Here is a 25,931-nt window from a genome sequence, read left to right on the forward strand (position 1 = left end):
TTTATGCTGCAAAATGGAAAAGATTCTGTGCTTGGAACCAATCTCAAGGAATGAACGCAGCAGTGCCCAATTTACCTCCGATTCTACAGTACTTAACTGAGATGCTTCATAAGGGCTTGTAGTTTTCCTCCATCAGAATTCATGCCTCAGCCATTTCGGCTCATTATAGGATCATAGGTAGGTACTAGGCTATCTGCCCAAGGGCCTACGTCAGCCTAGCCAGCAAGTTTCCATAGCTTACGCCACCCAAGAAAGTTATTTTCCTGTGCCACTGTCCAGCAGAGACACAGAAGTGATCCCTGGGGTGTATTTCCTATTTCTCATCCACTCATCAAGATTTTTGTTGAAGAGTGCTAATGAAGAACTTTGCTTGACATATATGGGTAGCTTATTCCAGAGTATAGGAAGTCTCTGGGACAGGAATCTATCCCTCTAGCGTGTCCTGTTTATTGTGGTGACAAGGTTTAGGTCCCTAGAGCATGTAGCTTGGAGCGATTGGGATTTCTTTAGGTGTAGCATGTCCAACAGCTCTGGGTTTGACATAGCTTTATATGTTAGGCAGAGATCACCTCTGAGTAGGTGATATGCTACGGAGTAAAGCTGGAGTTTTTTGAGGAGGTCAGTGTAGGGCATTTGTTTGAGGCCAGTAATCCTCTTTGTGAGGTACTTCTGTGGCCTTTCCAGCTGCTGCAGATGTCTTGTGAGGTACATTCCAAAAGGGGCATTGTACTCTGTAATGGGCCTAATGAGTGACGAGTAGAGGGGAACAATGACCTCTTTTTTTTTTCCTGGATGAGAACCCTTTTATGATGAGGTGTGCCATGTAGAAGGACTTCCTGACTACTGTGGCGATGTGACTATCAAAGGAGAGACTACTGTCCACCTAGGTCCTAAGGTCTCTTATCACGCATTCGGTGTTAAGTAGATTGCTTACTATGTGGTAGTTCATGGGTACAGAGTTTTTACCAAAGGGGATGACACAGCACTTTTTGGCATTGAGCTTGAGGCCATGGTTCTGACACCAGGCATCTGTCTCAGTGAGGCCCTTCTGTAGGATGTCCACATCATTTGGGGACTTGACTATGGCTCCTAGTTTGCAATCATCTGCGAGCTTCGTTAGCCAGAGGCCTTCTGTGTTAGCCTGTACTTCAGAGAAGTAGATACCAAACAGGAGATGTCCCAGGACGAAACCCTATGGTACTCCAGTTGTCACTGCTTTGAGGTCAGATTTGGAGTCTGCAACTTTTACAGTGTGAGTTCTGTCAGTGACCCAGTTGGCAACCCATCTTGTGACGTAGGGATTTATACCTAGTTTAGTGAGTTTAGCTGTAATTCTAGAATGGGGGATGGTGTCGAAAGCCTTGGGGAGGTCAAGATTGGCTGTGTGAACCACCTTGCCCTCATCCACGGCTTTGCTGACTGCCTCAAAGAAGTCTATCAGATTCAGGAGGCACGATCTGCATTTCACAAACCCGAACTGGGTGGTATCCAGAGCTTGGAGGTAACCAATGTCTTTGTTTATGAGTTCCATGATGATACATTCCATGGCCTTGCAGACCAGGCTCGTCAGGCTAATAGGTCGATAGTTCCCGGGATCAGTGGTGGCTCCCCCTTTGTGGAGTGGGCTAACTGTTGCTGTGCACCATTCAGTGGGCACAAAGCCTGAAGCAAGGCTATTATTGAACATTATAGCACAGAGCCTCCCCTCTTCTCTCACCCACTGCTCAGGCAGTTCCTCAGAGAGGCCAAAAATCTAAGGCCACCCAGGAGAGCTCCAACTCCAGCCTGGGATCATAACTTTGTCTTGGAGAAACTCACTCTTCCTCCCTTGAAGCCAGCTGCTACTGCAGATTTAAAATTTCTTTCCTGGAAAACAGCTTTCCTTTTGGCAGTCACTTCTGCAAGAAGGGTATCTGAATTACAGGCCCTTATGGCAGTGGAACCTTTCATCATCTTTCATGCAGACAAGGGTGTCCCTCAGAACCAATCCCTCCTTCATGCCCAAGGTGGTATCCAGTGTGGCTCTTAATCAGTCCATTCATTTGCCTCCCTTTTTCCAAACCCACAGAACAAAGGGGAACGGATACTGCACTCTCTAGATGTGCACAGACAGCTTAGATTCTACTTGGACAGGACTAACCCTCAGAGGAAATCTGAACAACTACTGGTGGCATTTGCTGCAGGGACAGAGGGGAAGGCTATTTCAAAGCAAACCATTTCAAAATGGATAGGCCACTACATTTATTTCTGCTACAAGCACCATGGAAAACCTATCCCACAGGGCATCAGACTCCGCATCAGTAGTAGTGGAAGCTAGGTTAAGAAGGGAGGTGATGATTAGTGATCGGCAGTATGGTTTCATGCCAGGAAAGAGCACTACAGCTGCAATATTTGCTCTGAGAGTGTTGTTGGAGAAATACAGAGAAGGTTAGAAGGAGTTGCATTGTGTCTTTGTGGACTTAGAGAAAGCATATGACAGGGTGCCTAGAGAGGAGTTGTGGTATTGTATAAGGAAGTCTGGAGTGGCAGAGAAGTATGTAAGAGTGGTACAGGATATGTACAGGGGTAGTGTGACATTGGTGAGGACTTGGGTGGGAGTGACAGATGCGTTTAAGGTGGAGGTGGGATTACATCAAGGATCAGCTCTGAGCCCTTTCTTATTTGCAGTGGTGATGGACAGGTTGACAGATGAGATTAGACAGGAGGCCCCGTGGACTATGATGCTTGCAGATGACATTGTGATATGTAGTGAGAGTAGGGACCAGGTTGAGGAGACCCTGGAGAGGTGGAGATATGCTTTAGAGAGGAGAGGAATGAAGGTCAGCAGGGTTAAAACAGAATATATGTGTGTAAATGAGAGGGAGGGTAGAGGAATGGTGAGGATGCAGGGAGTAGCGGTGGTAAAGGTGGATGAGTTTAAGTACTTGGGATCAACAGTTCAGACTAATGGTGAGTGTGGAAGAGAGGTGAAGAAGAGAGTATAGGCAGGGTGGAATGGGTGGAGGAGAGTGTCAGGAGTGATTTGTGACAGACAGGTGCCAATAAGAGTGAAAGGGAAGGGTCTACAAGAGGGTAGTGAGACCAGCTATGTTATATGGGTTGGAGACGGTAGCATTGTCGAAAAGGCAGGAGTCCGAGCTGGATTTGGCAGAGTTAAAGATGTTAAGATTTGCACTGGGTGTGACTCTGATGGACAGGATTAGGAATCAGTATATTAGAGGGTCAGCTCAGGTTGGACAGTTTGGAGACGAAGCAAGAGAGGCGAGATTGCGTTGGTTTGGACATGTGCTGAGGAGGGATGCTGGGTATATTGGGAAAAAGATGCTAAGGATGGAGCTGCCAGGTAAGAGGAAAAGAGGAAGGCCTAAGATGAGGTTTATGGATGTGGTGAGAGAGGACATGCAGGCGGTTGGTGTGAAAGAGCATGATGCAGAGGACAGGAAGAAATGGAAACAGATGATCCGCTGTGGCGACCCCTAACTGGAACAGCCGAAAGAAGATGATGATGATCAGACCCCATTCAACCAGGGCTGCATCTACCTCTACAGCCTTTCTCAGGGGAGTCCCTACTATGGACATCTTAGAAGCTGCTATCTGGAGTTCTGTACATTCTTTCACCAAGCATTACCATTTGCCAATTTTCTCTAAATCCAGGGCTGGTTTTGCCACTGCAGTCTTGCAGGGCCTTATAAGTGGTCCTAATTCCATTTAAATTCCTCCTCCCAACCTTAGCTTTGGGAATCTACCCAAATGTAATGACTGCAACAGTGAAACACGAAGAACATAATACAGTTGTGTACACTTACCATAAATGTAGATGTTTGAGTGTATTCACTGTTGCAATCCTGGTTACCCTCCCTCCAGCCCCCATTTCTTCCTTTGGCTAAACCTCTACTCTCACTTAATATGCTCTAAAAGCTTTTAGATGCATTTGCTTTTCTGTTGGAGGTATATCCTTGTATTTATGGATTTAATTGCTTCCCATTATGGAGGCACCGGACATCTGGGGTAAGAAAAACTGATGTAATGGCGTCGACTGCATGTTTTATGCAGGACCCAAGACTTTGTTAATCAGGCCGACTGAGAGCTACTGCAAAGCAGATAACCCGAATGTAATGACTGCAACAGTGAATACACTCTAACATCTGCATTTATGGTAAGTGTACACAACTGTACTTTATTGCGCATCCTTAAAATAAGCTGTCATGGTTCATTTTTCTAAAGAGTTCAAACAGAGAAAACAATTCTGATTAGAAGACAGACAATGGACAGGTGATCCCCCCAGAACACTCTTGGGTTCCTTACTGGCCCTGACATAAATTTGGGCATTGGAAAGTGGGGGGAGTTGGAATTTGGTTTGACCTAGCATAGGATGCGAGTTACTACTGGGACACTGTCAGAATGACAGTGTTTGGGGGGGGGGGCTGGTTCTGCTGCTGATGTACTGACATCATGCCAAGATGCTGTTATCACTGTCTTTAGAACAATTTCTCCATCCAGTAGAGAATACACAGAGACTGGCTATAGTCGATTGCACACTGCAGATGTTCATCGTGTTTCACTGTTGCAGTCATGACTGTAGGGTTCTCCCCTGCCGGCAGGCAGTCCTCGGTCTTCCAGAATCCCAAAGTCTGGGTCCGGCGTCGGCTGCTCAGCCATGCTCCCTGACGTCAGAGCGCCAGGAGTACAAAGATGACAGCCGACGCCATATTCTCCAGTCTTTCTTGCCGTGCGGTGATAGCAGTTCGCATTTGCCGGTCGGCTGCCTCCTGACAATTTTTTCTAAACGTACTTCAGTCCGAAGAATTTCTTCTCCTACTCAAAGCTAAGTACCCCGTTCGGGAAACTTTTTTCTTGCTCCAGTCCGATGTCAGAAGAAGTTAATAATTGTATTTCATGTGGGAAACAAATACCTCATAAGGATTTTCATTCTTACTGTATTCCTTGCTTAGGCCCTGTCCACGACGTAGCTAGTTGTCGGTTTTGTGCTAGATTCAATCAACGTACGATTAAACGAAGGTACGATTTTGCATTTCATTACTTCGGTAGGCGTTTTAATTACAAAATGTCATCTGATTCGGTTCCAGCTACTGGACTTCACAAACGACGCAAGGATAAAGACAGGCCTCCGAGGTCCAAATCGGACGATATTGTACAAGCAGAGCCAGCTTCATGTTCGGCCGTCGTCAGTGAGGTGCTTTTGCAGCCCCTGTCGTCGGCCATTTCGGAACCGATGGCCGAAACGGATTCCCACAAGGAGCCAAATAGGCCTTTGAATATTTCTGTTGCAGGACCTTCGGACAATGCTCCTTCAGATGGGTCCGGAGCCGCTGTGCAGGTACCGGCTTCCGAAGGGGTTTTCAGGCCTACTCAGCTTCTAATAAAGGCAAAGGCAAAGACTCCTTCCAAATCAAAGACTACAGCCCAGGCCTCTTCTGATCCGGCACCCAAGTCTCAGAAACAGTTACTTAAGATGGCGGAGGACTTACTTACTATGATTAGGGGTTCACATCCCCCTCCAGATAAAAGGCCAAGGCAGGAAGTGTATTATGACTCCTCTGATCAGGCTTCTGTTTCTTCAGTTTCTTCTTCTGACCAGGAATATTCTTTCCCTCCTTATGAGGATTCTGATGCTGAGGAATCCATTCCTTCAGCTTCTCCCCCTGAGGATTTCTCTTTTGGGGAAACTTTACATGAAATGAGGGAACATTTTCACTGGGAAGGACAGGAGTACTCGGAATCTAAGAAAAGACTTAGGGATTTTCTTCTTCTTCCCCAACATAGACCCCTGGCTATCCCTCCTATTTTGGATATTGTGGATGATGCTTTTTCGGAGGCTAACTTAACTCCGGACTCTTTTCCTCCAGCTCCTGTTAAGCCAGATAGATATCATAGGGTTCCTGATTCCCACCAATTTTTATACAAGAATCCTACTGCTGATCCTGAAACCATTTCTCAGGGTCCTAAGGGGGTTAAGGCCGCTACTGCTAAAAACCCCATTCCCACTGAGAAGGATTCCAGATCTTTAGAAAGATGGGGCAAAAAAGTGTACACTTCTGCTACTTTATCTATTAGGGCTTTAAACTGTCAATTTCATATGCTGAAATACCAGCAATTTCTTCTGTCTGTTTTGAAACAAAAGCTAACTTCCATTTCTGCCTGTGCAGATGATAAGGAATTACATGACTTAATGCATGCCACTGAACAAGTTGGGAAGCATGGTTTACACTGTGGATCTGATGCCTTGGAGGCTTCTTGTAGGGCTGCTGCCTCTGGTACAGTCATTAGAAGGCATGCTTGGTTAAAGGAACAAAACTTGCCAGGTAAAAGCTAAGTTATTGGATGCTCCTGTTGAGCACAATGTTTTGTTTGGACCTAAGGCTGAAGAGGTGATAAAGAAGATGGAGGACAAGGCAAAATCCATGCAAACGGTTAAAGATTTCTTACAAGTACAGCCACCCAGATTTAGTAGGAATTGGCCTACAAAAAATTGGTCCTTTCCCAATTCAGACAGGCCTCAGAGTGGTAGATACAGACGCTCCCGAGGAAGGCCTCAAACGCAAGTCTCTTATAGACCAAGACAGTGGACTGCTTCTACCCCTAGGGGAGGAGAGGACAGGTCACAAGCTCATAGAAAACAGGCTCAATGATTCCCTCTGTTGGGCTGCAGGAACTTCTTGCCTGGAAGGCCCTCTTGGAGGAAAACTTTCTCTTTTTCACCTAAATTGGACTCATATAACCCAAGACAAGTGGGTTCTGGATGTGGTTTCAAGAGGTTACAAATTCCATTTTCATACCCTACCAAGACCAAGTGGATGGCCGGATCTTCCAAAACATCAATGGTTTGAGGCCTTAAACCAGGTGGAGGCTCTCTTGGCTATGAAAGCCATAGAACTGGTTCCACTTTCAGAGATGGGACAAGGTTTTTACTCAAGGCTCTTTCTAGTCCCCAGAAAGCAAAATTCATGGAGACCCATTCTGGATCTGTCAGTCTTGAACACTTTTCTCGAGATACCAAAATTCAAGATGCTTACTCTTCAGCAGCTACTTCCAATGCTGACCAAAAATGCATGGGTGGTAACTTTGGATTTAAAGGAGGCATATTGACACATTCCCATCAGGCAGGAATGCAGAAAATACCTCAGGTTCAAGGCCGGATCGAGGCACTATCAATTCTCTGCACTGCCCTTTGGATTGTCTACTGCGCCCAGGGTCTTCACCAAATGCCTGGCTCCAGTAGTAGCCTATTGCAGACGCAAGGGAATTCAAATTTACCCTTATCTGGATGATTGTCTAATTCAGGCAGACAGCAAGGATGTCTTACTCCAGCATCTAGAATTTGTTCAGAATCTTCTCAAGTTCCTGGGATTCACTGTAAACATAAAAAAGTCAAATTTGACACCCTCACAACAGATAACGTTTCTGGGTGCTCTTCTAAACACAACAACCCAGATGGCATTTCTGACATCCGAAAAACAATTACAGCTGGCTTCAACTTTCAAAACCTTGGCAACTTTAACTCAGCTATCTGCAAGGAAATTCCTGCAGGCTTTGGGTTACATGGCCTCCTGCATCCTTCTCGTACCATATGCAAGACTACATATGAGGAAAATACAGTGGTACCTAAAAAGTGTATGGTCTCAGCATTGCCACAGTTTAGACATACAGATCATCGTCCTGCCTTGTCTTCAAAAGGAATTCATTTGGTGGTCCAAGGCATGTACTCTAAACATAGGAAAACCCTTCAGTCTGCCTCCAGCCACTCGGATACTAACTACGGACGCTTCAGATTATGCATGGGGAGCCCATTTTCAGGGCAACTGTCTGCAGGCCATTTGGACAAAGGATCAGAAGCCCCTGCATATCAATTTAAAGGAAATGTTAGCCATTCAGAACGCTCTATTGGCTTTCAGGAATCTTCTACAACCAGGACAGCTACTACTGATACGGACAGACAACACCACAGTTATGTGGTACATAAGCAAGGGGGATCTCATTCCTATCCCCTTTGCAGACTAGCCATGAACCTTATATTATTTTTCATCAAGACAGGGTGTCTTTAAGGACTAATCCTACTTTCATGCCTAAGGTGGTTTCCAAAGTGGCTTTAAATCAAACTATTCACTTGCCAACTTTTTTCCCCAGTCTTCAAAATAAGGGGGAAAGGATCTTGCATTCCTTGGATGTACACAGACAACTATGTTTTTACCTGGACAGAACCAAGGACATCAGGAAATCAGAGCAATTGTTTGTTTCTTATGCTTCAAGTTCCCAAGGTAAAGCCATTTCAAAACAGACCATTTCTAAATGGATTGCTCATGGAATCAGATTTTGCTATTCACACCATGGAAAGCAAATCCCAGGGAGTATAAGGACTCACTCTACCAGAGTTGCTGCCACTTCAGCTGCCTTCCTCAGGGGAGTTCCTACCAAAGACATTTTGGAAGCTGCAACTTGGAGTTCAGTGCATACTTTTTCCAAGCACTACAATCTACCTCTCTACTCTAAGTCTAGGGCAGGCTTTGCTTCTGCTGTCTTGCAGGGCCTTTTAGCCGCCCCCTCTGCTTTATGACCACCTCCCTTTTATTCTGTTTTGGGATTCAACCCTACAGTCATGACTGCAACAGTGAAACATGATGAACATAGTACAGTTGTGTACACTTACCGTAAATGTAGATGTTCGAGTGTCTTCACTGTTGCAGTCTGGGTCCCCTCTTATTTTTTCTTTTGTGTGGTTCCCTTCTTCACCCTTCTTTTGAGGTGTATTTGCAAAGGGTATGGGATCTTACTCATTTTGGAACACCTGACATCTGGGGCAAGAAAAACTGGAGAATATGGCGTCGGCTGTCAGCTTTGTACTCCTGGCGCTCTGACGTCAGGGAGCATGGCTGAGCAGCCGACGCCGGACCCAGACTTTGGGATTCTGGCCGACCGAGGACTGCAGGGGAGAACCCTACAGTCATGACTGCAACAGTGAAGACACTCGAACATCTGCATTTGTGGTAAGTGTACACAACTGTACTTTCTTTGTTATAGGCTGCAGTGCGGCTGGTTCTTGCACACTGTTGTTGACTACATACTAATTGGCCACTGCTGCCTTTCTCTTGTGCAGTCACTAGCTTCACTAGTTTCAATATTTTGTTGGTTAGGATAACTGATTTGTTGCAGTTTTGTTGGCAGATGTAATTTATTGCAGAATGCATTATTAGGAGCTATTTTTGAGTGTGTACTGTAGTTTGTAGATATCATTCTTTGGCAATGCTGGCTTATTAATGGCTATTGTAGAGTTCTTACCAATGTGCTTTGCCTTGTAGATTATACTTTGATGCTTTATTGTGTATTGTTATATACTTTATAAGGCTTTTTATAGAAATAACAGTAATGAAATAGTTTCTTACGAGACAAAAAAAAAAATCATAACACTATGGTAATTCTAATGGGGCAGAAGCCAAGGCAGCTGCTGACTTTTAATGTAGTGTCTCCATCTTAATAATGTGGTGGTAATAGTGCTGGATTAATTACATATGTGTTATCTAAAATACCTCATTCAAAAAGTGTAATTTCATGTTAGTAGAAATTCTTCCTTGATTAAATTATGTTTTGAATGGCATTAGTACAATTTGTTCATTTTACTTCCTTGATTTGTTAATCCAGAGGTCTGCCTGTAGGACAGTATGTGGCTAATACATTGCTATAGACTCTGCATTAATTAACAAATGTATTGTATTATATGGTTGGCTTTGACTGGTTGATATACGTTTTCATAGAATTTGCTGTATTTTGACATGCATTTTTTTGTTTGCAGCAGAGAATTCAAGCAGTGCTGCATCTGATTGTCAAATTTCCTCATCGGCTTCATCAAGGTACCAAATTTTACTACCTTACCAATGAAGCACAAGCTTACTCCAAAAAATGTATAGAAATGTTATTTTTTTAGGAACAGCCTGGCAGATACTTGAGGAAATTAAAATCAGTTATAAGCAATTTTGTTTCAAAACAAGTGTGGTATTGTATATCCTGTTTAAGGACTTTGAGTAAATCTGTAAAAGGTGAAAATGTTCTGTGAGTAGCGTGTAACATTATGGCAAAGTAAATGGATATGGCCCGCCAACCTGAGTGGTAAGATGCTACACAGCACAGGTGTTGTAGAAGACAGCACCATTTTATAGATTTTCATATGATACAGGTATAGTCAGATTTTTGTTTGTAACCACCACACATTGGGGTGTTTTCATTTTGTTGTGTCACAGAGAGTGGTCTTATGTACGATACACAGAGGGCTGTAGACTCTGCAGCAGTATTTTCAGTTGTAGTTTGAATAACTTGCTTTGCTGACCTCCCATTAAGTCCCATTCCTTTTAAGAATGGAGTACAAGTGGGTATATATTTCAGGATTTGACTCCAGACCATAATTGAACTAAAAGCTGTACAGTCCTTCTCATATCTTCCTTATTTTGGGTCCATCAGTTCATTTCTATCCTTTGTCCTTCCTAACTTAAGTGTCTTTGTGGCAGACGGAATATCCGCTGTGGTGAGTTACAACCAGGCAATGAATCTTCTTACAGATTTCATATGGTTAGGAACTCCACTCATTAGAAAGAAATGAATGCAAGTGTTGCCCCCCCCACCCTCTCACACAACTTTGAACTTTTCACAGTTGCACAAACCGGAAGGAAATGGAATCTCTCAAAACAAAGAAATCATTGCTGGTGTGGCTGCACATCTGCAGTGATGTCCTAAGGATAACAGCCATCAGGCAGGTCATCATTGGCATTTTGAACTTTATTAGATGGGAACCTCATCAATTTATACTCAGCATGGTATAAGGAAGCCATAGACAGATGTTCCTAAGAACTTTTCATCTTTGATGTTTTTTATAGGCATGAGAAGCATTTTATAGAGGATTGTATGGACTTTGTGGGTTTTAACAAGACCCTTAAACTGAGACAGCAACCTCTATATTCTGTTTTATTGCTAACAGAGATGGTCTAGGTGAATGAGAAAGTCGGAGGCATGAAGCAGTGGATTGGGACTGGCAGTGGTCCATGAAGTCATTTATTTTAAAAGCAGTGACCCGAGGCTTAGACTTTTTAAGATGTGGAAAGAAAATTCTTCCTTGCAGGTATTAGTAATGGGGATAAGAAGCAATAATGGTTTCAGAAGAAGAGGAGGCAGCACTGTCATTGTTGGAAAAGGAGAGGTGGGTGGGTGGGGGGCTTCACCAATTTAAAAGTGTGGCTAGCATCAGTTCTAGAGGCTTAATTGGTTCCAAAGTAGGAGTCAGATCAGCAGTATGGTAAACATCTTATGCTGATCATTCATGAGCCAAGGCTTCTACAGACTGATGCAAAAAATTCTGTTTCTGAATCCATGACCCTGGAACCAGACGATCTGCTGGTGAGTTTTCTCGTATGGTCCTGTGTATCACACTGTGGATATTAATTGACAGCACTAGTTCTGTCTTGAGACTGAATTTGTTTAGTAAGATAGACCAACAGTTAGTTGAAAGATTTATCTGTAATGTCCATAAAAGTGTCAAATTTTACTATTTACACTTATGCTTTTTCAGCATAAAAGTCAAGCCAGAGTCTTCCATAGTTAATAAGTAGCATTTATTAATAGAGCAGATGCAACAAACAGCAAAGTAGGAATGTTGGCAAGTATATTCTTAATTGCAGTAGAGGTAGTATAGACAGCTGCATAAGATAGTCATATCTAAACTGACAGTGCTTAACTGATGGACTGAACTGCATACTGTGTTCTGTACTTCAGCACATTGCATTCTATCGTGAAGGTTCACATGCGTTGTACCTTCTGTCTCTGTAGCTTGAATCCCTTTCTCAGCCTTGAGCCTCCGACTTTGTGACTGTAAATTCTAATAAAACTTGTCCATATCGCCTAATCTGTAGCTGCCTGTTTCTGCCTCTTCAAGGTCACTCTGACACAAAATAAAAAATGTTTTCTAGAGAAATGGAGAGTTTTGCACATTTGTCCTTCAAAGTGTTTTGACCCTGAAGATTGCTGACAGCTTAGGTTATCTATACTTTACCACTAAAACTACATTCAGTAAAGTAAAGCTGCATGCAAAATGTAAAATATAAAGTGAAGGTAATAGTCCTGCTTCAAAATGGCTGCATTTTTAAGTCTATATAATGAGACAACTGTATTTATGTAAGATGTACTCAAATAAAACTGTATTTATGTAAATAAAGTCTGTCCTAGATGTTGACAGCACTAGTTTTGTCTTGGGCGAGTGAATTTGTTCATTATGCTAGACCAGTAGTTTGTCACTTTTGTTCCAGAAAATTATGCATATTGTCAAAATGACATTATCTAAATAGATAGAAGTAGGTCTACTTCTATATCATTTAGTCAGAGGTACCGTTGCAGGTAAGGTTTCTGTTTCAGATGCACACTTCAGGAATGTTTTCTTCTCGGATATTTGTGCTGCATCTCCTTTGCTGTTTGCCCATAGCTTTACTAAATGTTATACTCTGGATGTTCACTGCAGTGATAGTCTTTTGTCATGTTCCAATGGGCTTTTAGATCTTCTCCTAGTGTCCTTTGTTGCTGCTTGAGAATTGTTTCCAGAGGCTAGACACACTTCTGAAGTCTCCTTAGAGGTTATGTGCTGTAATTCTGATGTTTATGCTCAACAGTATCTGATTATGTGCAGAGTACTTCTGCTTTGGGTTCCTTTTCTGTCCCCTTTTGTTATAATATGGTTGTGTAGGAGGCTTTATTTCCTGTGGATTTTAGTTAAGAAAGGTTTATATTGTAGTAAAATCCCCTGAGGTATACATATGTACTGTTTCCCCTTTATTGAAGCCATGGGGTTCGTTTGGAGGTAAAAATGGGTAAATTAGCAGTGATTGGACTGCTAAACTGAAGTGCAGTTGGGATTATTTGCACAAACATGATTCATGGCTTTTGAGAATTCTGAGATGTTGTCGTACCCAGGCAGATAGCTCCTGGGAGTGGATACCATTGGCTAACCCCATTCCAGATCTTTATTTAAAAGATATTAAGGTATGCTGACTGCATATCAGAGCTTTCATTCCTCCTTTCTGAAAAAGTAACTGTCTTTCTTGATGCAAGTTAGTTTAATTGAACTAGATAAGTTCATAAATTAGGTTTTATATATGTTTCAGCTGCTGTTATGTTGATCTTGATTTTAAGGCTGACTTGGTATGTAGTACTGAGTTTGGAGCTAAGCTTATAACATTTGTGGTGCAAATACCAGTCTTTGTTAAAAAGCTTTGGAGAGGAGGACATGATTTAGGGCTTTGGTTGTGAATATGAAAGTCGTATAATTTTTAGGGGAATATGCCTACTGCTTTTGGCTATGGAGTCTAAATCATCAAACTATCACATATTTTAAACTGTTTGAACTCTTTGCAGATTACACACATACTCAAACTGTAAAAATTAACTTTTGCCAGATTTGTATTATGTTATGTTCTCAATTTTACTTGCAGGAGTTTTATACCATTTTTTTATGTCATAATTCCTGGTTTTATTTCAGCATGTTTAGCAAAAGAGTATTTAGGGTGCAGTATTTTTTTTTTTAAAGCATCTTGTATCCCAACTGCAAAAGTGACACAGTTGCATGCACATTAATAGAAAGGAAGACAAACCATAGTAATATTTCTCATTGTTTTCATGCAGAATACATTTTGATTCCATCATGACATAAATTGCTCAGTTTGTGACATTCTTTAAATCTCAAACCTTCTCCTGAATATTATTCTGCATGCATTTTCCCCTACAAATTCCATTTTTTCTATATAATTTGCTCCTTCCCTTTTCTAAATATCTGATCTCTTTAGTACTTTACAATATTCAGTACTTCACTTTTATACCTGGTTTAGATTTTGATTTCCATTTTCCAGTGGCCGCTTTTTTGGAAGCCAGTGGACATAGTAAGATCTTTCTGACTTTAATGTTAAGCAATTCATATCCTGTATTCCAACTTAAAAGAATAAATTCCTTAGTTACAGCCATTTGCTCCCCAATATTTCTAACAAAGTACTCTGTAATGTGTTTTTAAAGTATGCCAGCTTGTTACACACCCAAAAATGTTCCCAATTACTTCTGTCATTCTCATCACACCTTCAGCATTTGCTGTTTATGTGAGGGAAAAAAAATTCTATGAAGCCTGCTTGAGGTAGAAAAATATCTGCGCAAACACTTAAATCCTAAATGGTCTAGATGTTGCGTTGGTGGGAATCCTTCAGATGTTTTTCATTCGTTCCTTTGGGAATAGAGACTGAAAGACAATTTACATTTTTTTCTAACCTCATCTGATTGATTCTTATAGTTTTCAAGCAGTACTTTATATGCTCTAATAATTCCTTTTTTTAACAGCTTCTATTTCTAGACTCAACTAAAGACTTATCTTTTTCTGATGTAGACAAGTTGTTAATGGGATACAGCTATATAATGATACAATATTAAGTACTTTGTTCGCATAATGTATCGAAATTAACTATGTAATTATTCATACTGGCCAGTTGTAGTCAGAGTTTGGAATAAACAGAGAACATAATACATGTAGAAATATAAAGAAATTAAAACCCCCTTGGCCTACCTGGATGACTGATTATTAAATGGGTGGAATGAAAGAAAGTAAGAGACATTGGGGAAAATGAGGAGGGAATGCCCTACAGAAGCAAATTCAGCCAATTATGAAAAAGTTAGGTAGTCACTAAGGAAAGCATAAAGGAAGCATGAAATGAAGTGTAGTGTCAGGTTGAGGGATAGTAATCCTTCTGTAGGTTTATTTGGAGCAGACAGTGGAATATCCAGTGGTAATAAATGATGGTTAGAGGAGAAACATGAGATGGCTAGAATGCCTAGAAATTACTGAGGAGTCAGTCAGGAGGACACTCATATTCATCAAGAATACATCTCCAGACCAGATAACTTGAATGGAATATTTCTTTCTGGTATTCAGGAAAGTTTGAGGGGGTTAACATTTCTTATTCAGAAAACATTACAGTTTGTTATAGTTTCATTATGGTGGAAGGTGTGTGTCATTCTTATTCATAAAAGTGGAAGTTATGCAATACATTATAGATCCACAAATCTCACAAGTTTGGTTGGTATAGGTTTTGAGAAGATTTTAATGAATATGACGAATAAGGAAGAAAATATTTCTTTCTATGATTTACATCAGCATGGATTTGCAAAAATAAAATTCTCCTGTAACAATTTTGATTAGATGTCCTTCAAGGATGCATCTGCAGTCCTTACAAATGGGTTGTCCTGTCGTCAGGCAGCCCTTCGGTCCTGCAAGCCTTAGATTATAAAATCTCTGTAGAAGTATATCCGGATCTGCCTAAGGCATTTGATGTAGGGCCACACATGACTGTTCTTAAATTTAAACTCTGTGGTTTTGGTCAGTTTGCAAATTGTTGGATCAAAAATTGGTTTTGGTGTAGAACAACTGAAGTATGTATACAGTGAATGACTTTTCAAGAATGTATATTAAGTAGAAGGATTCTCCAGGGTTAAATGTTGGGACCAATCCTCTTTCATATATTCATGCCCGCATTTTCAGTAGTGGATAGTTACTAGCTTGTAAAATTTGCAGGTGAAATTACTTAAGCTGTTTGTTTGGGCACAGTTAAATAATGTGGAGTTTAAAAATTCAAAGTGTGTGAAGTATTGCTCCTTGGTAAATTAAACCCTGGTTATCTATACTGTTTGGATTTCTGTAGTATAAGGGAATGTGACAAATTGTAGACCTAGTAGTAAAGCTGGATCAAAAGCTTAGCCTCTCTGGACCTTTGAAAAATAATACAAAGGCGGTGATGTTTTTGTTCTTAAGAACTCTACTTGGAACTGTGTTTTCAAGAGATTTTCATGTACTGAGATTAACTACCAAACTGATATTAAGACCAATAATGAAAAAATGGTATAGGTTTTTGCAAGTATTTAAGAACTGATATCCCAAAGCTGTAGAAAGTTCAAAGATTCTTCTCGAAAAGTAAAGGGTGTTGGAACCTTCAGTTACGAGGATAAATTAGAGAGAGATTTACTTTCATATGGTACAGAATATTTGGGGAAGATTTAAGTTGGATATATAAATGTTTAAAGTGTGAATCTTTGCAGTGTACCTTTGGAATTTCATTTTTGAAGAGTGATAGGATAGACAGAAATAACCAGCTGTTATTGGATTTGAAGGTTATGAGTTTATGTTGGTTAGAGTGCATTTTCATTTTGGAGCACGTCAAGATATGCTATGTTGCATAGTGATCTAAGATTGGCAGAAAATTTAGATATATTTTTTAAAGGAAGTTGGATCAGTTGTGCAGAGAAACATTTATTGGACCTGAAAGTCTTGGAAATTGGCTTGTAGTGGCCTCATGTGAAGTTTCGCAACCTTTAAAAAATGTAAATATTGTAGCCAGGGAGAGACTTTTTTTTTTTTTTTTTTTTTATAGCTGCATATGTCACCCAGAAAAGCAGTGGTTACAGAAGGGGGGAGACAGGGACCAACCTCACACATGACTGTCTACTCTGAGCTTCTTACTCTGATGAATAATGGAAAGTGAATGGATATAAGGGCTTTTGCCTTGGCTGAGAAATGAATAGATAGATTTCTGGTTGTTTGGGGAACAAATGGGTCAACTCTTGCCCTTGAGAAGGTACGAAGGTGTCAGAGGTTGTAGGGGAGATGAGGCTTTATGATGGTCATTTTGAGGTCTAACAATGAAGATGGGCAAGTTGCACATATCCTGAGCTATACAGATTTTTTCCTGCAGTTGTAAATATTGCTGATATTTAAATATCAATGGTAACATGTTGGGAATGATAGCTGTGGCAGTAGAGATCAAGGTGACTTATTTAAGCTTTCCCAATTTACTAGGTGAAACATGCATCGTGTGATGTACAATTCCATGAGTTTTGATTGTTGGTTTAGATTATGAAAAATGTAATTTGTTTTATAATGCATTAATGTACGTGATAGATTGTAAATATGCAGCCATCATGGGATGTTAATAAAAATGTTAGGATACATGCATGCTGCACACTAATTTTCTGAGCTATCTCATTAGCACCACTGTGCTGTAGTGTGTCACACCTTTACTGTCCTACACATTCTTGTATTTCAGTACATTTTATGAAAACTGAAGTTACTAGCAGAAGACAAATTTAAATATTTTGTGAACAATAAAATCATATTCAAATGCTAGAAACAGAAATATTAAAGTCTTTTTTTACAGTGGCAATGGTCACTGCATTCACAGATTTTTAATTCAATATTATAATCTCATAATGCACACAAATCCAAAATTTATTTTTCTAATGTTTCACAAGCAAATCACCATATGATGGAACCTGAATAACTTGACATACATGACTACAACAGTTTTGTTAAGCAGACATGAGCTTTCACATAACAGCAAGAAATTCCTGACTGCATATTTACTGACAGATTTGCAGAAATGTGTAAGGTTGTGATTAGTTTCAAAATTAGCAACGTAACACTTATATTTCTCAAGGTGTAAAGTACAAATATCAATGGCAGTTTTTTTCATCATCTTAGGTTTCACCTGATGCAGTACAGTAGTTTGTAACTTTTTTTAAATGCTGTGGACATGTCATATTTTCATAATTAGCAAGTAACTAGCAGTATGTCCAGTATAGAATGCTGTAAGTAGACATTAACAATGTATTATCTCCCATCATGGCATCTTATTACCATTACCTTGAATAACATGTTGGTCTCTCAGTTATGAAAATGTGAAAATCAAAAGATGAATAAGTGACAAACTGTGATTAAGATTAATGTAGTATGTTCTGTAGTGGAGTTTGGTGTCATTTTGTTACTTCTTGTACTCTCTAATACTAATTGTTAACCAGTAAGTCACTCATTTAGGAAAGCCAGACCCAAAAATTTCTGGAAGCCATAATGAGCTATGGGTGTTAACTAGAAGTATACAGAAAAGGCACTGTAGTCTTGAAAGAGCTATGTAGTCTTGTTTGTTCCTGCAGTTATGAATATTATTAACATTTGTATATTATTAATATCTCAAGAATGGTAGCCTCAACATCAAAGAGTAAGTTGTAATGTGGAAACAGATATGAATTATTTTGTGTGTATTGAAACCGTCTGTTGAGATGTATATTACCCGAGGTTCTGAAGAGAGTGAAAAGTTAAGTAAGGACATATTTTGTTATATTTGCTTTAACAATGCATTACTTGACTTGATAGGATAACTGAGTAAGTAGTCATGCACATGAAAGGTGGTATTAAAAAAAAATTACTCTAAAAGGAGGTGGTAACATACGTGCATCCAGAGCTGCTAGTTTTTTTTTTCCGCAGTTATAAGTAGTAGCAGTACTTGCATGTTAATAGCAATGTCATAAAATGATGTTCACTGTTTGGGAGTAAGATAACATGCAGAAACTGACATGAATTTGTATATGTATCTAGTTAAATTCACTGTGAGGTGCGCAAAGCTTAAGTGATTGAAGTATTTTTTTTTAGATGGGTATGGAACAATATGATGCATTTTCCATGTGTTCATCGACAGTACAAATATGGATATGATACTGTCAAGTGGTAGGTTTAAAAATACATCATATACCCTTAGGCAAGAGAAACATAACCAGAGATGTAATTTTGAGGTACAGGGAATTAGTAATACTTTTCTAATCTTGAAACTGCTGTCATGAATGATTGTTCATGCATTAGGAAGCAACATGGCAACTGCAAGCTGACATGATTTGGTATGCATGCTCAGTGAAATCCTTGTTGTGGGATGTACAGGGCTTGAGGTATTGAATAATATAGACATAGTAATGGCAAGTCTGAAGTAGTTTCCAGAGTTACGTTAATGATAGAAAAATGGATTGCAGTACTACTGTCATGTTAGGAGTTGCCGATGAAAATTACGGGTGTTAGAAGAAAAATTGCACTTTGCAAACTTTGGTAAGATAGCCAAAGATATAAATGTTTGAGGCAGACTGTATTAATACTAACATTATTCTAATATTGAGCTTAATTTGTTATGAACCACTAGGTTGTAACATTAGGGGGTAAGGCACCATCTGCAAGCTGATATAATTTGCTAGACATGCACAATGAAACAGCTTGAGATGTACAGTTATTAAGGAGTGTTGCAAAATTTTATAACAATATGACATTCTCTACTGTTATGCAGAAATGGGGTATGTGTGTGTCATTTTGACAGTGGCATGTACAAACAGTGAGTGAATGCACAGTTATGTAGGTTAATATTGCTGTTTTAAAATGTTATGATAATATGATATTGCACAATGAATGCAAATTATGGTTATCCCAAAACAGTAGGTTTACCCAGTCTTGTCATACATCAGTGGAAAACCCTTCAATAAATGAAAAGTTGATCTGTTGATACCACAGATCTATCTTGCATACTTATAGAAAATATAAATATGTGATGATAATGCTGCTATTTTCTGACAAATAGGATGCACTCATATTTTCATAAATTTGCAGTGTAAATTTATTTTTAGCAGTTAGATGTATTTTTCTTGTAGCATGCTGTGCAATCCCCATGATGGCATACTTGATGTTTAGGCACTGCTTGCTGATGAACCATTTTATAATTAGGTGTTTACCATACTAATACAGCAGCCTTATGTGAGACAGTTGGTGCTTACATTCAGCTGTCAGTAACGTGCTATGTACTAAGCATGTAAATCTAACTATACACTCAGCTGTTCTATTCAGTTTTAATCCATTGTTTGATTTAACATTGCTCATTAAGCAAAAAAAAAAAAAAAAAAGGTTTAACATACAAATTTACTATTTACAGCCTAATTTGAGATCAGAAATTAATGACCATATTATTTTATTTACCCTTTACGTCAAGTCTTAACTGGACCAGTGACTACTCACCTTGTATTGGAGCCTACTTTATTCAGTAGGCATGCATCATGGGCATGTTTTGTCGTCGCCACCTTCAACCTGAAATTCCAGCAGAGCATGCTATAAATTTTCTTACGGTGATGTTTTGTTTCTGATCTCTAATACTTCTTGGGTCTATATTTTTAATCTGTTATATTTTTTCACCTGTCTTATTTATGGCTTGTCTTTAATGTTCCATTTAGTTTGTTAGCTACTATCAGTACTAAACATACCTCTCAACCTGGAAACATCAAAAATCTGGACAATGCCCATGAAAAATGGGTACAAATCTGTATGCTGATTAACATCTAATTTGCATACATAATTATGTAACCCCACCCACTCCAATGGAATTGTGGGATACCAACTTTCGAACGCAAACTGAAGAACAGGCAACCAAGACATGGCACCAGAGTCCCCCAGCAGCCATTTCAATGTCCCATTACCTGGCTATTTCGACCCATTTACCATAAACACTAATGTATGCATACTGCTTTACTTCTACAATGATTTGGATTTTATTTTTACATTTTACAGCACAACAATGCAGAAACAGTAAAAGACATCATCTGGTAAACAAAGCAATACTGTCTCACAATGAAAATAGGCTTGACATTAAAACGTCTTTGCTCTTGAAACTCCCATTCATTGAAACAGCATTGAAACCCACACCACATCCAAAGAAAATGCATCTGGCCAGTGGTAGATAAAGATTACCTTTGGGCTGTTTTCAAATCATAGGCCCCTTGCACACAAAACAAGAAACATACATGTGACATGTGTTCTTTTCTTTATACACATTCCTGACTTTATTAAATTATATTCCTTGTATACTACAACACACGTTAAGAGCGCATTTTAAATTTATTGTTTGAACATTTTACCAGTAATCTGAACTGTAGGCAATGAAACAAAACACATGAACAATAATGACAAAACTGCCCAATTCAGAACTTTTCCATCATAAAAGTCTGCTTTCACATCCACACTATAAATAGAATGACAGTAGTGTAAGCCATAGGCATCTTGCACAGCATCTCGCACTTTTCAATTTCATAGGTTCATATAGGCCTATAAGGCTATATTTTGCCCCTAGCCCCCATAGTTGCGCTTTCGCCACCCCTTTGAACTATATGAATTATTTTTGCTATAACTATACTTGAGCAGTGGCTGTGAGGTAATTGAGCAGGTTGACACTAGGGTATTCCCATCCGATCATCCCATTAGTCAAAGATTCCATCTCTTGGAGCAGGCCCTTGAACCTCCCATATACGATTTTATTCCACAGCATAGAGTCTTTGGGTGATGTGAATCTATCCCTCAGCCCAGCTATTAGCCCGTTCGTCGAGTTCGTCTCCCGCCCTTGCTCTGACGATCTCAGATTTTTTTGAGTGAAGCATACATCAAAAAATCTGGGTTTGACATGGCCTTGTATGTTAGGCAAAGGTCACCTATTTCATTTTTTTTTGGGGGGGGGGACAAAAGGTCAAAAACCAGGGACACATTTTAAACATTGCTTGTATAATTTTGTCAAGTTGCTAGAATAAAATGTTGTTACCATCATACATTTCACTGGCAGGTTTTGAACCCAGGACTCTATGCACTACAGTCAGAACAACATACCACTATGCCAAATCAGCAGCTGCCTGAAAAATAGGAAGACTGAAACTTAATAGCCATCATTTAGTGAATTAATTTCTCACTTCTCAACACAGCTCTTAACCTCAACACAAAAAACATGGACAAACAACAAAGCCAATAATGGGGGAATACAAATTCAGTTCTCACTTCTCACTCACCATATCTCTGAACTGTTAGCACAAAAACAATAATGGGGGAATACAAATTGTGTTCTCACTTCTTATCATAGCTCCTAAACTCTTGGCACAAAAAAATGTTCTTACTTCTCATGATAGCTCTCTCAACTCTTAGTACAAAAAAAAATCTGGACAAAGCTCAGAGCATAACTTTCAACTGTTAGCAGAAAAAAAATGTTCTCACCTCTCATCATAGCTCTCAACTCACTCAGAAATGGTGGTGGCTAGGGATAGTAGGCTCTTTTTACCCTGTACCAAAGGTACAGGGTTTGAGCCTGAATACCTCTAGCCACCAAGTGTATTATATGGGGGCATTTTCACACACACACACACACACACACACACACACACACACACACACACACACACACACACACACACACACACCTTACCCTGAATAACGAGTGGTTCCTTACCCTGAGTAGTTCACATTCCTCTGTCGTTGCTGCCATTAATCCCTGCTCACAAACTCTGCCCTGAGTAGTTCCTGGCTCCAGCTTCCTGGCCTGTACACAAATTCCTCTGCTGTTCTGTTCCACATTCCTGCCGTTTCAGCTTCCTGGCCGCACTCAAGTTCCTCTGCTGTTCCCCATTCCCACCAGCTTGCAATTCAATTCAGGCAGCCGGAAATGATGATGTGAGCTCCTTGAGCTCAATTCCGACTGGCTGGTAGCCTGACGGAGCTTACGTCATTGAGCACGTGATGACGTCAGCTCCGACAGCGCGAAAATTTTAAAAAAAGCAAAAAAAAAATCGGAAATGAAGGGGTGCCACTCGAGAATAGTGGCACCCCTTCATTTGGACCCCAAAACTCGGTAAAAACCGAGTAATTCGGAACGGTTGGGAGGTCTGTACTAAAGATAACCACATTTTCACTGTGTAACATGTTTTACACCATCTGAACAAAAATCTCTGTACTGAGATTTAAATTCTCTTAAGAGTAAGACTTTGCATATTATTCAAGTTTTTTTTTTTTTGTTTGAAGCAACTTCTTATATTGCCAAAATGCATAGGCTTCTAAAGTCTTCAAATTGAAATAACATCTCCAACAAATGCTTACTGTCTGCAGTCTTATTGCGGTATAGAAATATCCGTAAATATTTCCATGCAAAAATTCAAAATTTTCTTGATTTAGTTGCATACTAGCGTTAAGATGCATTTCCTGCCACTGCTTGTGTAACATCTCTAATTGTTCACTCTATGCTGTTTTTACCTTTGTACTCTGTCTTCTCTAGCCTAATATTACAAAATAAGCTGCATTTATTACTCTTTCCAGTCAGCCATTTCTGTTCTAGCCTTAATTATAAATTCTGTTTGTGATTTTACAAAATTACTTTCCAGCCTCTACAGTTTTTCCTTGAATTTTAAAATTAGAACTGTATATGCAAATTGATCTGAGCTCAACAACCCAAAATGTCTGGCTTCATCTCATTTTGTTAGCTTACCTAATTTTTTCATCTCCCAAAAATATGCCAGTTCTTGATTATTTCTTCTCCAGCTGTCCATGACATTCTGTCCTGATGTTCGTGTTGCACTGCTGCAATCATTACACTTGGGTTATCCTGCCATCAGGCGGTTCCCCAGTCGGCTTGAGTTCCAAAGTCTTGGTCCGGCGTCGGTTGCTGTCGCTTCCTCCCTGACGTCAGTGCGACAGGGGTATATAAGATGCAGCCGACGCCATTTTCTTCAGTCTTTCTTGCCGCGCGGTGCCCAAAGCAGAAGCAGTTCGCAAGTGCCGGTCGGCCGACTCCTGAGATTTTCATTCCGAATCCAGAACCGAAGTCTTCTACAAAGCTAAGTACCCCGTTGGGGAAACTTTTTCTTGCCTCAGACCGATGTCAGTAAAAGTTAATAACTTTATTTCTTGTGGGAAGCAAATACCTCATAAGGGTTTCCACTCCTATTGTATTCCATGCCTAGGCCCAGACCACGATGTCACGGGTTGTCGGTTTTGTTCTAGGTTTAACAAGCGCACTATTAAACGTCAGTTTGATTTTGCCCAACATTATTTTGGCAGAAAATTCAATTACACCATGCCGTCGGAACTCCCGACGACCGGAATACATAAAAAGCGCAAAGATAAGGACAGGCATTCGAGGCCCAAAACTGACGAGGCCTCTTCTAGGCCGGTCGCTGGTTCTCCGTTTTTCAACGAGGTGCCTACGCAGCCCCTGATGACTGCTTCCACAGAACCACAGACCGCCTCCGGCTCCCACGTGGAGCTGGCTGGGCCTTCGGACGCTCTAGGTTTTCAGCCTACCGGAACTAACCCTTCAGAGGGAACTGAAGTAGCTGAGCAATCCACAGCCTCAGGGGGTGTTTTCAGACCTACCCAGTTAACCATTAAACCCTCTGCTAAGTCTAAGGCCCTCTTAAAAACAAAGAAACAAATGCAGCATTCTCCAGGACAGGCTTCCATGCCTAAGAAACAAATGCTGAAAATGGCTAAAGACCTAATCACCCTGATCAGGGGGTGCCATCCCCCTCCTGATAAGAGGCCCAGACAGGATGCAGACTATGAATCTTCCGACCAGGTGTCTATTTCTTTAGATTCATCCTCAGACCTAGGATATTCCTTACCCCCTTATGAGGATTCTGATGCTGAGGAATCAATTCCATCAGCCTCTCCACCTGAGGACTATTCCTTTGGGGAGACCTTACATACCATGAGGGAGCATTTCCATTGGGAAGGCCAGGATTACTCAGAATCCAAGAAAAGGCTCAGAGACTTCCTTTTATTGCCTCAACACAGACCCCTTGCTATTCCGCCAGTGTTAGATATTGTGGATGATGTGTACACTGAATCCAGCTTAAACCCTGACTCCTTACCTCCAGCCTCAGTTATGTTTTTCATTCAACTGTGTGTAGCATAACCTAGTGGTAGTTATCTATTTTTCCAGGGTCTAACTCCCTTTAGCCTAAACACTTGCTTAGTAATTTTATGTATATAAGGCTGTGCATAATTGTATTTATATTAATTTCCTATATCTGTCCAAAGATTTCCTTGTGACCATTTTTGTTACTTTGGGCACTGTGCCTGCCGTACTTCCTTTTGGGTATGTAATCCATGTCTTGATTCAGATATATTGATCTAAGTTGTATGGCCTTTTAGTATGCTCCAAATCTGGAAGCACCAAGCCATGTGTCCCTTTCAGTATTGTCCCCCACCTCCCTCCATTTTACTCTTCCTTTATTTCATCTTAAATTTCCTTTTTCGTATTCCCCCATATCTGATTTCTCATGTGATACATATAATCCTGACTACGTAAAGAACCATTTTGATTAAAAACATCTTAAATGAAGCAAGGTACTCATACATGTATGAATCCTTTTTGGATGAATTCTATAATCCTCTGTTAATCAGAAAGGTAAAAGACAGTAACAAACAATAACATGGATAGAGGCAGGTCCAAATGTAAAGAAAAAGTAAGCATCTAAAAACAAAGGACAGTTTTAAAGGCGCAACATCATGTAAGCCAGATCTCTTGTCAGCTTGCATTAAACTAATCCACTTCATCTCTGCTTTTGTCCAGTCCTGTTAACAAAGTCACCCCCTCTCAAATCTGTAGGCAGTAGTTGCTAAATGATGTGCCTTTAAAATTGCTTCTTAAATCACTTGCTCTGATTTATTGATTGGTTTCTACATTGTTTTAAATACTGTGATTGTGGAGTGTTTTATACTATGATCTGATGAAGCGCCTATGTGGCTTGAAAGCGCTAACTTTTTATTAAAGTTTTATTTTAGCCATGTTGATCGGTCCTTTGTTTTTTAAACAATTAATCAGAAGGGAAAAAGAGATGTTGGATGAGTGTAAGGAGTGACTCTACAGTATGGAATCGGACCTGTGTAAAAATCTGCCACTTGGTCAGATAATTGGGAAAACTAAATGCAAACGTGAGGAAAAATTGGGAAAGAATGCGAAAGGTAATTTAAGACTTTTTACAGATATGTCACACAATATTGAAAAGTATCTAACACAAATATTTTCTTAATAGATAGTGGAAAGATGATATATGATCCTATTACATTGGTCAGTCTGTTCCCTGAATCTTGTCCACAGCAGGCTGTAGATAGCAAAATTGTTAGTTTGGGTGGAGTTAGATATGGTAGAAACAGCCACTTCAAAGATGAGAATAGAGATTGCCCAGACTCTGATTTATATAAATTGTTTATTTTTAACATCTATAAATGACAGTATTATGTTAATATT

The 25,931-nt window shown here is 40.0% G+C and overlaps 1 protein-coding gene across 6 annotated transcripts in view; it reads left to right on the forward strand.

Annotated features, from left to right (window-relative positions):
• Positions 1-25,931, forward strand: part of GTF2I (general transcription factor IIi) — a 1,956,122-nt gene that overhangs the window by 536,703 nt on the left and 1,393,488 nt on the right. For 5 of the 6 annotated variants that reach the window (XM_044054149.1, XM_044054150.1, XM_044054147.1 and 2 more), the window contains one exon: positions 9,806-9,863. In XM_044054149.1, the coding sequence (XP_043910084.1) occupies positions 9,806-9,863 (58 nt within the window). The remainder of the gene's footprint in view (positions 1-9,805; positions 9,864-25,931) is intronic. The other variant, XM_044054148.1, reaches the window with a different exon arrangement.

This window comes from Protopterus annectens, chromosome 13.part0 (genome assembly GCF_019279795.1).
Source record: "Protopterus annectens isolate FY-2018-M chromosome 13.part0, PAN1.0, whole genome shotgun sequence".
Taxonomy (NCBI): domain Eukaryota; kingdom Metazoa; phylum Chordata; order Ceratodontiformes; family Protopteridae; genus Protopterus; species Protopterus annectens.